Source organism: Dreissena polymorpha, chromosome 5 (genome assembly GCF_020536995.1).
Source record: "Dreissena polymorpha isolate Duluth1 chromosome 5, UMN_Dpol_1.0, whole genome shotgun sequence".
NCBI classification, from domain to species: Eukaryota; Metazoa; Mollusca; class Bivalvia; order Myida; family Dreissenidae; genus Dreissena; species Dreissena polymorpha.
Genome location: NC_068359.1, coordinates 95,297,492 through 95,309,391, shown reverse-complemented (window position 1 = coordinate 95,309,391; position 11,900 = coordinate 95,297,492). Strand labels below are relative to the sequence as shown.

Here is an 11,900-nt window from a genome sequence, read left to right as displayed (position 1 = left end):
TATGAATATTACATCATGATATGTTATATGTGTTGAACAAGGATACGTGATATGTGTTGAACTATGACCATAATATAATATGAATATTACATAATGATATGTGATATGTGTTGAACAAGGATCATTACATAATATGAATATTACACCATGATATGTGATACGTGATATATGTTGTACAAGGACCATAATATAATATGAATATTACATCATGATATGTGATATGTTTTGAACAAGGATCATAATATAATATGAATATTACACCATGATATGTGATGTGTGTTGTACAAGGACCATAATATAATATGAATATTACATCATGATATGAGATATGTTTTGAACAAAGACCATTATATAATATGTGTATTACACCATGATATGTGATTGGAGATATGTGTTGAACAAGGATCATAATATAATATGAATATTACATCATGATATGTGATATATGTTGAACAAGGACCATACTATAATATGAATATTACATCATTGTATGTGATATGGGTTGAACAAAGACCATTATATAATATGTGTATTACACCATAATATGTAATATTAGATATGTGTTGAACAATGACCATAAATGTCTATCTCAACTGTGTAAATATGTATATGTATTTGCCGAAATAAAGTTCTTCTTCTTCTTCATATTATTGTCGAAATATTTGTCCTGTGTGTTAAGTTGGAATTATGAAAACAGGACTGATGGCTCTTGTGTATTGTACTTCCCATAATTGTGATATATATTTATATATATATATCTATATATATATATCTATATATATATCTATATATATATATATATATATACACCTATGAAATACCAAGTTGATACATCGTTTAGTTTGCAAGATATTCTCAATTCAAAATGTAAACGTAAAACATTAAGAAAATAAATAAAATATGGGAGCAATAGTATTTGTTCTTGTGCACTGCACATCCTATCAACTAGATATACCTACCCTATTTATGTTTAAGATAATACCCGGTACCTCTCATACTTTCAAGATATTATCCGTACACAATTTAAATTGAAAAATATACAAAGGGATTGAAATATATAAGCAACAATTAAAGCTTGTACAATGCACAATCCCACAAGTAGACCAATCTACATCATAACTTTGAAATTCATACCTCTTTTAGTTTTCAAGATATGCTCCAGACAGAACTTGTTATATAAAAATAAACGAAGTTTATAACTCTCAAAATATCGAAGCAAGTGTTATATTTCATGTGTATTTCATAATGAGATCTACCTTACTCATAAGTTCCAAGTTGATTCCTCTTTAAATTTCGAGATATGCTCCGGGTAAAATTTAACTCAAATCAATGAAAACGAAAACAAATATAAAATTAGAGGTGTTAGAGTCGAGAGTCTCGTGATTTGCACAAGCCTGGATGAGATCTACTAACCTATACAGTTTCCAGTTCATAAACTTTACTTTTCAAGATATGCTGCGGACAAAATATTAGTAAAACAATAAACACAGGGCAATTAATCTAAACCTAAGGAAGCAAGAGTTATATATATATATATATACATAAATACTTTTCTCAAAATATTGGCCTAGATTGTTTAAGGGGTAATTACATTTTTCAGGTACATCTTTAAAACAGTTTCTCAAATGGGTTATTTTACTTTGTTGAAGCACATGGCGGTGTGTCCCTATATTGGTATATTTAAACTTGGGACCTTATTTGTAACAAGCCTACCGTGATCATTGAGATTTCGTGAATGATGTGCAACTTGTTATAAGTCTAGCAAGCCTGAATTACAAATTTACACTTTAAACAACAGTTGGAGGCATAAAAACTTTCGGATCCATAAAATAAGATAAATTTGCGCCTTTCATGTTTGAATTCATTGTTTCGCGATCATTATTGTATGCAAAAGTGCAAAATCAGCAATATAATTGCAAACAATTCAACCTTTGCTTATTTGATTGTACATGTATGCTGACTCCCTATTGTTTACTCATTACAGAATGGCCATATGACGAAGATCTAACTTTATTCGCCATCGCCGAGGTTCTTGATATGTTTGGAACAAATTCAGTAAGTCTTTAAATGTTAAGTAGTGTGTTTTTGGATAGTTTATCGTGTTATCTGTTGAGATCGCCCTTTGTCCTCAGTTCGAGCGTCCGTCCACCATTGTCAAACAAGTTAGATTTTAAAGAAATTTTTTCAGAAATGATCGTTGTATGGCATTCACTTAATGGTTAATTATTTAATTATCTAATCTAATGGAAAACATATTGCCAGGAACAAACAAATCATTGTTCGTAGCGTCCATTCGACAAAACACACATTTCAAAGTAAATGTGTACAAACTTATTAAAAAATGTCGATTTACTGAAAATAAACTAGACCGAAATCCAATATCTTCTGAAAATAGAAATGCGCGACGTAGCAATCTTTATTCTTATGGTCAAATACTTCTGCATATTTAAGCCTTTTTTAGAAAATTAATTTCATTAAAATTTGAAGAACAATTTTAAAAAAAGTTCGTGAAAATATTTGGATTTTATTTGGAAGATATCATCTCGTAATAAACACAAAATGTGAAACTAGTATACAGAAGCAGATCAGGGCCTTATCTTGATGAGAAGTGTTGTACGAAGTAAAGTTATTTTTGTTCGACTAGATCAAAATGCTTGTACACAATTCAAATAATTTAATTGACAAACATGCGAAGTTTCTATGAATTGCGCATTTACTTTTTTCGATATGCTGGGTGTTTTGTCTTGTCGTGTTTCTCTGTTAGAAATGGCCTTCTGGGGAAAATTATTAAACAAGCGCGATCAGATTCTGAAGTCGAGTACTTTTTATGCCAAATAAAGAGAACCATTTAGTGATCGCATAATCCGTCAATCAATCCGTATATCCGTCCGTTCGTATTGATTTTTGTGCGTAGAGAAACTCATGACGCATTGACTGTTATTCAAACAAGCAAATTCGTTGAATTGATATCCCTCGCCAAATAAATTTTGTTTGTGGATGGGTGTAGAACTAAAAGAAAAGGTATAAGGGAAGGGTTGTGCCTGATAATTGAGAACAATTACATCAGGACATTTTGAGAATCCATTTAAGTATGGTAGAATCCTTACCAAATTAGGCATATTTAATCAAAATGTGTGATTTCGACCTTTGTGTGTGACTTTGACCATGACCCTAGCAACCTGGAACTTATATTTGACACTCAACTGTATAAAAGAGAACAATTGTGGACAGTTATTACAGAATCCCTTGATGCATAGTAAAGGAATGACTAAATAATGAATAATTCATCAAATTTCTGACCTTTGACCTCAATGTGTGACCTTGACCTTAGCCCCTAGGATTATGGGCATTGAATGTGAAGCACCCCCCGATGATTGAGAACAACTATGGCAAGTTTCATGGCTCTGGCTCATGTGTTAATGGAGATAAAGCTCTAAGCTTATAATAAAAAAGCATTTTTTTTCAAGATACAAAGGGCCATAACTCCGTTATTAACAGATGGTGTACAATGCCATTTGGCATGCATCATCCTCTAATCCATATATTAACTCATACCAAGTTTCAATGAAATCCGCCAAAGCACTTCCAAGATTTTGTTCCGGACGGACGGACGGAAAGACGGACGGACAACGCCAAAACAATATCCCTCCGCCTATGGCGGGGGATAATTTTTTTTTTAATCGCCATATACTTAAAAAGTTTTTGAGAGGAAGTGTGGAGTACAAGAACTATAACTCTTTCTTTCATATTTATGGAGTTATTGACACTTTTATAATTTCGTGTGTATGATATTAAACTCTATATAACTTTCTTATATTTAAGAAAAAGATCGTTGCCATGATTCGGAACGAATTCCCTTATTTGGCTATACTGTTATCGTTGAAATGTTTCTTCTGTCACACACATAACAACTTATATTTTACTTCAAAGAAAATATTCAGGTTACTCAAATGGCTCCGGTTGGTTGCTTATTATTGATTCGGGACGGATAGGTTATTTCTCCGTTTGACCTTATCGATTTATGATATGGTAAAGCCTAAACATGTACAGTCAAATTGTTTTAACGAAATATTATTTAACAACATTGAACGGTTAAAAATTGATGGTGAGCAATGTGTATTTTTATTTTGACCACAGTCATATCATTCCTTGCTTATCTTACTTGTTCTTATTTTAACTTATACGATAGCGTTGTTATACACGCACTCGCGTGTTTCTTGTATAAATTAGCAGTCCAAAAAATATGTTCACCAATAAAATCAAGTCAAATCGCTTCAGTAATAAGGTTTTGATCGCCTTTTATCGTAGCTATCTTATGAGTTTCTGTAAAACTTACCATTTACTTTTATTTGGCTGGTAGCAAGTTTTGTATTTGATTTCCAGATATTTTAATCACGAACTGTCGAAAAGTATTGCTGAAATCGTGTTAGATTTAATGACCATATCACCATATCATAGAAGCGTACTGTTCCAACGTGTGTTAGCACCACGAAATACGGAAAAGAAAACCAAACCATTGCGTGATCGCAATTCAGAAATATAATTACAACATACAAAATGTTTTGCGGTCCATGTCAGGCACAAGGAAAGAAAGAAGCAGCTGTCGTATCTTGCAACGAGTGTAAAAATGAGTTGCTGTGCGTAGAATGTAAAACGCGTCACAGTCTCCAGCTTATAACTAGAAAGCATACCCTCCAAGCACTAGAAAAAGAAGAGGACGTGCCAACAAATGCTTCTGATGAAGACCGTGAGCTATTCTGCGACCAATGCAAAGCAATGAACAAGACAAGTATAGCATCAGTATTCTGCTCCGATTGTGAAAACCAACTTCTCTGCACTATGTGTGAAGCCTATCACAGGTCTCTTAAAATCACAGAAGAGCATAAGCTACAAAACGTATCGTGCAACAGTAATATGGCAGAAGGAAGTTTTTCCAAAGCTGTAGCCGTCAGGCCGGAAATCATACAAAATACTGAGGTATATAATTAAAAAGTCTTCTTTAGCTTAGAATTGCTTGATTTTTACGCTAAAAAGACTTCGCTGAAATAGTGTCGTGTTCAAGTACATCAGTATAAAAACCATTCGTCTCCAGTCTGAACCATTCGTGAATCATGTGTCAAAAATTGATCTTTCATTGGTTGTTTGTGCTTTTACGATAACGTATTTTTTTCAATATTCTTAATTTTCAACTGTGTCTATACCCATTAAATACAAATTCAGCAACGTAAATTATATGTCTTTAGTCTTCCTCTTTTAAGAAGTCTGCGAAGCTCGGTCAATGTACTTATAAGCTTCGACCGTGCGTCAAAGTGCATATTTGTTTGTTAATCCGCTAAGATTTGAAAAGTTCATCTAAAGAAAAAGGAAATGGCAATATAATAACGAGTATGATAATACTGAAATATTGCTAAAACTTACAATAATTCCAACACATAATTATTTTCTGTTTATTTTGTTAACATAAAAATGACCAGAGTTGCGAAAATAATTACTCTACTTAAACTAACAATAATTCCTACAAATAATTATTTTTTGTTTCTTAACATAAGCAATGATCTGAGTTGCAAAAATAAGCACTTTTGATAAACAAATCCAATTTTCTGATGCCTGATTCAAGAACTCTAATAAATTAAATACTTCAATAATTTTGTGTAGTACGCGTTACACTTAAACATACAAACGCAAACTATGAAAATATATGCAAATATAACCAATAATTAATAGCGTATTGCTGAGTTTATTTATTTAATAAAAATCGTTATACAAGTATAACTATTCAAAAACTTAAATGGTAAGGTCATAAACATACCAAATGTATTCTTTAATACGATTATGAGAATTCTGTCGGAATAAATCAATATTATTTTGTAGAGTTGTAAGCATTAATCGTGTAATTTAAAGATATGTATATATTAATAAATGTTTGTGATGAAAATACGTTTTGTAACGTGCACACTAACATTTGTGCATAATAGAGTCGCAACCTGGACAACGGCTCCTACTGCAAAACAACTTGAGACGATAATTGGGTCATTCCAGTGTAATAACAACTCATTCTTATGGGAAAAAAATTGTTTGTGTTACAAGTGCTTCTTCTACACTGTGTATTATACCATCCGAGGTTTAGATAGGCACGTGCGAAATACGTTATTTAAGTACCGAAACATGCGTTTTTTATTCATATAATACTTTCACCTTTAATAAGGATTTTATGCAAGGATGTGTATGGGATGTGCCGATGTTATAATACTTGCAATTTATCAGTATGTGTCCGACTTAACAATTATGTTAACTATTTCAGTACAAACCAGGTCGACCTAGTGCAATATCGGTTAGCTTTGAGTCCATCAAATTACAATGGTCCACGCCGAAAGCATTTAGTGATGGCGATTACTTCCAATTATGTTACAAGGAGAACAAAAGTCCACATTGGAAGACCTGGGAAGAAATGAATACAGAGTCAATTAAAAATATTACACATTTAAAATCAGAAACACAGTATATTTTTCGGGTACGAGTCATTCATAACGATTTAGAAGGTCCTTTCAGCGATGTTAGTGAGAGTGTTAAAACAGTACAATCAGCAGCATCAATACTCGTCAAATGCTCTTCCTGTCCCGGTGAAACTAATACAACGCCAAAACTTTTTGCACTGGCGATGAAAGAAAAAGAACGAGATCCAATAACCAAAATAAGGTCATTTCAACTTGGTGAACCGGGTAAGTTATAGTATGCTGGTAGATAAAGCACTGGTGTCTTCTGTTTTATTTGACAAGCCTGTCTAAAATATGGCATAAACGACACTTTTAAATTGTAGGATCATGTGTTGAAAAGACAATTATGCTGGTTGGAGAGACGGGTACCGGTAAGAGTACCCTGGTAGATGGAATGGCCAATTACATTCTAGGGGTTGGATGGGATGATCCGTTTCGATTTAAAATGGTTAGCCTCGAAAGTGAAGAAAAGGGCAAATCTACAAATCAGGTAAATTGTGGCACTTTGTGACTATATTGCGTCACGGCGTCTAAAATGATAATCTATTGTTTCCCAAAGTTCGTTTTAAGTCGCGTTGTGTAATTTTTTTATTTGACTTAAATGTCCCAGATTCGTAGATTATTCATCAGTTTGCATAATAAGGCAACAAGTCTTTTTGTAGCATATAACAACTTTTATTTTATGCTTTCCGGTGGTTTATAGAGAAATATCAGTGAAATAAAACTGGTATTCCACTGTTTTAAACAGTGAAAAATAACAGTGAAAAATATCGATATTTGTCACTGTTTTACTGTGAAATGACGTCATTTTTTCAACGAAATGACGTCATAAATCCAGCGAAAGTATCCAGTTTAACTCATTTACAATGTAAATAAACGGTGAAAAAAGTATAATATAAAAAGAAAATTTGTTGGATTCATTGGAATATCGATTTTATTTCACGAGTTATCATAGAAAACAATATTTTCACGAGTGGCGCAGCCACGAGTGAAAATATTAATTTTCTATGATCTCGAGTGCATAATAAGGCAACAAGTCTTTTTGTAGCATATAACAACTTTTATTCTTGATTAAATATTGTATTGTAAATGTATTTTATTCTTATTTGTATTGTAATTCTTCTTTAAGAAATTGAGACAAGAAATAATCAGTAAAGAAAAAAAACAAGATACTCCAACACAAAATATAATCCGTCCAGAAAAACAAATGTCCCAATGTCCGTCTCTCCTGCACTATCCCGTGAAGCCGCTAAATTGGGATGTTTACTGTGCTAGTGCAAAACCGCTTGGCTTGAATGGCTCGAATAGTGGTTTCAACACGGTCCGTTTTATACAAAAATGGTGACCTTGGTGCTGACCTACTTGTTTAAGGGAGTAAACAGCGTTATCCATCACTTTGACACAAACTCATAACCATAAAAAATATAACTATAAACGGGATATAACAATGTCCATCACTTTTTGGTCGTTAAATTATTTCTTACTCTATAGGCTTATTTAACCTGTTTATATAAGCTGTTTATATAAGCAGTTCGTGTATAATAAATATTTTATTGACCGCAAGATATGGTCGAATGTGCGTCATTTCTGTCTTAAATGTATTTCGCCCGTGACAATGCATCTCATGTTACTAAAATAGTGATGACTACACAGAAATAGTGTTACAAAATACAATAAGTGCGTTAAGAAAAGTAAGACTTTAATTGCAAATTGCAAATGCAGAATCGTCGAGATTAGCAAAAATAAAGATACAATAAAAAAAATATTATCGATTACGTTTAACTTTAACTTAAATGTTGCCGATGTGTTCAACATTCAGTCGCAGCATTGATTTCCGTACCGATTATTTTTAAGCTTATACTAATTTACATTTCAGGCCGTGTCCCAAACAGAATGGATAACGTGCTACACAATCCATCCAATGAATGGTGGAAGACTCAAATATTCAATGACTATTATTGATACACCTGGATTTGGTGATACTAGAGGCATTGAACATGACCAGAAAATAGTTAAACAGATTCATAAATTGTTTTCATCAACCCCTCCACAGGGTGTTTTGAATATTGAAGCAATTTGTTTTCTTGTCAAGGCACCTGATGGCCGACTTACTACATCGCAAAAGTATATTTTTAATTCAATAATGTCAATATTTGGAAAGGATATTAAAGAAAACATTTGCTCATTGATAACCTTTGCCGACGGCAACGAGCCTTGTGTATTGGCAGCTTTAGTTGAGTCTGGGATGCCATTTGGGCAGCATTTCATGTTCAACAACTCAGCACTTTTTGCAAAAAATACGAATACAGATTATTCCGGTGTGTCAAGTAAATTCTGGGAAATGGGAATCCAGAGCTTTCAAAAATTCTTCAGATATTTAGAATCAATTCCAACAAAAAGTTTGCAGCTGACAACAAATGTTTTATTTGAGAGAAATCGTTTGGAAATTAATATCAGTAATTTGGAAGCAATGATTACTGGAGCGGTAATCAAAGTTCAGGAACTTAAAAGTGAAATTGATTGCCTGGATAGATATCGAGACATAATTGAACAAAACAAACAATATACATTCACGACTAAACAATTGTGTATGAAGAAAGAAAAATTACTTAGCGGAGAAAATGTGACAAACTGTACAAAGTGTCATACTACATGCCATCCTAAATGCAAAAGAGCTCAATCTAGCAACAAAAAAGGTTGCTGGGCTATGGATAAAAGTGGGAAATGTAGGATTTGTCTAGACAAATGTGACTGGAAGGTACACGTGAACGAAACATATAGATATATATACACTGAAGAGGAGGTGGAAACAACTTATGATAAAATAAAACAGAAATTTGAAAATGCGACAGGCAAAGCCCTGAACCAAGAAGATTTGATTTCAAACAAACGCAAAGAAATATTAGATTTGCATGTACAAATGGAAGAAATGATGAATATTGTAAGAAACTGTAACGATCATCTGGCTGAAATAGCACTGCGACCTAATCCACTTTCAGAGGAAGAGTACATAGACAAGTTGATTGAAAACGAACGATTTGAAAAAAGGACAGGTTTCTTGCAAAGAATAGAAACACTTAACCAGTTCAAAAAAAGAGCTAAGGTACCTGAGATGTATCAAACACTTCGTCACGAAACAGCCCCTGTTCTTTCCGAAATAAATAACACAAAGGAAAAGAAACACGTAACCAAACGATTTTATGATTATATAAAAAGTAAGTTCTTACAACCAGTTACAAATTTAATATTTTACTGTTTATGTTCAAATGTGTTCATGCCTTATATCCTTAACAATAAAAAGATTTTTTTTTTAAATATATAAAGTCGGCTCAGGTGAACAAAAATTGTCATTATACCATATGACAGTCCAATGTCATTGGTATGGTTCCTCCATTTGGCATTGTTTTCATTATTTATTTAGGTTATCGTTTATCTGTGAAGATAGCCGTTGTACTTAATTTAGCCCATTCAGCCCATACACTGGTATCGGAACAGGTATCTGTACATTATATGAAATGCTCAACCGTTCGACCAGTTTTAGCCGATTTAAACGTTTAATCTTCATGGAGGAAATATTTTACAAGTTAAGAAAATTAAGCGCTTTATCCTATTTATTGGCATAATATACATTAATTTCGAACCTCTTTATTACATGCATTATTGCATCCAATGTAGGTTCTTTTCATCGAGAAAATTTTCTTATCTTACATTGGAGATTATTTTTTTAACTTGATCGTGGCCACTGTACCTTTAGAGTTAATAAACGAAATAACTGGGATAAATTGTTAAGTGTATGTGACGCATTTAGGTCGCGCGTGACTAAATCAGCGTTACTGCTGCTTGTGTGCTCTAACAGCACAGACCTTAGTAAGGAAAAACTCTTGTGTTAGAATTGTGGACACTTAATAATGGGCGATAAATCTTTACACATTTATAATTGCTAAATTTGCTTAATTTGATGAATGGTCACGTGCATGCGCTGCGTTTAGATTCCACTTAACTATATCATATTATATCGTGGATGTGTAACACTCAGAATACAAGACCATTTTGCTCATTACCCGGGAAAACGCCAGTTAGGGATTTTAGGACACTCAATTAGTGGCGATGAATGTAAAAAAGTTAATTAAATTACTAAATCGGATTATTGGTTACGTACACGTGATGCATCGACCTGTATCCAAATCTACAAATAAGCTAAATTTTCGAAATTAGGTTACTCAACTATATCGGATGAACTTCCACCCGATTTAAATGTAAAATTATCACTTATTTTTAATTGGCAACATGAGCTATATTACGAAGATCGACTACCTTCTTACATATCACCACACAGATTACAAAATACGTATCCAAATCCTTTTGAAATTTAATGTAAACATTTAGCATTCATAAAAAATGAAGTATCCAACCTAAAAACAAGAAAAACACTGCTTATTAGTAAACGTCAATGTTAAACGTTCTTACTACCTGCCATGATACGACATCAAATGAAAAATAATAATAAAAATTAACATGTTAATCATAGAGTATAAATAAATTAGTATCAGGATACTTGTGTTGTTTTTTAGTTTAAATATACCTAAATCAAAGCTTTTTCATCTATTGTGCTATACACCTATGAAATTACAATCGTCAATAGACCATACATTATACAACAATTATTATGCTATTTTTGTAACAAAGGATCCCCTGTGCAATATATATACCTGATCAGTGTCAATAACCTTAAAATAAACAAAGTATAACAATTGTTTGAAAAAGTTTAAGATTATATCAGTATGTATCCTTGCAGGAACTGGATCAAGGGGTTTTTTGATTGTGGTGGCAATAGATTTTGGTGCATCCTTCTCTGGATGGGCGTTTTCTTCAGTTGATGACTTTCGACGATGGTTGACATCTAATAATTGTTTGTCGCTGAAAGTTGAGTATAATTGAAATAAGATATTTTTTGTTATATATACATATATGTATATGCATCGTGTAGTCATATACGTACGTGCAATAAGTACCATAAATGTAGTCTAGGAGGACCGTCGTCATTAACTAAATATTTACGATGATTTATTTTAGACAATGGGTTAATCTTTAATATTATTCTTTTGATTGCACTGCAATAGTTAACCATCAAGAACACATAATACAATAGTTAAAAAAATGCATATAATTGATTCAAGTACTTAAATGACGGTAATATTGTGCCTATTAAACTCAGTTTTATTCTTGTATATCCTATATAATATAATTATATGTAAAATTATCGTCAAAGCGTGAGACAAGATCGGACAAATGTTCTTTACTATTATTTTTACATTAGCACCGACATGTATACTTATCCAACCAAATGGGAACACACTAGAGGCTTTTGGAACCGATGCCGAAATCAGATACACAGAGCTTTCTCAA

The 11,900-nt window shown here is 32.7% G+C and overlaps 1 protein-coding gene across 3 annotated transcripts in view; it reads left to right on the top strand.

Moving 5' to 3' along the window:
- The first annotated feature begins 1,978 nt into the window (after window positions 1-1,978).
- Window positions 1,979-11,900, top strand: part of LOC127832005 (heat shock 70 kDa protein 12A-like) — a 14,584-nt gene continuing 4,662 nt past the window's right edge. For 2 of the 3 annotated variants that reach the window (XR_008026614.1, XR_008026613.1), the window contains exons 1-6: window positions 1,979-2,055; window positions 4,384-4,977; window positions 6,302-6,719; window positions 6,818-6,984; window positions 8,371-9,709; window positions 11,290-11,900. The exon at window positions 11,290-11,900 is cut by the window's right edge and continues 63 nt beyond it. Coding sequence is in view for 1 of the 3 variants with exons in the window: in XM_052357135.1 (XP_052213095.1) it covers window positions 11,784-11,900 (117 nt within the window). In the remaining 2 variants the exon portion in view is untranslated. Of the gene's footprint in view, window positions 2,056-4,383; window positions 4,978-6,301; window positions 6,720-6,817; window positions 6,985-8,370; window positions 9,710-11,289 lie in introns of those variants that run through there. The other variant, XM_052357135.1, reaches the window with a different exon arrangement.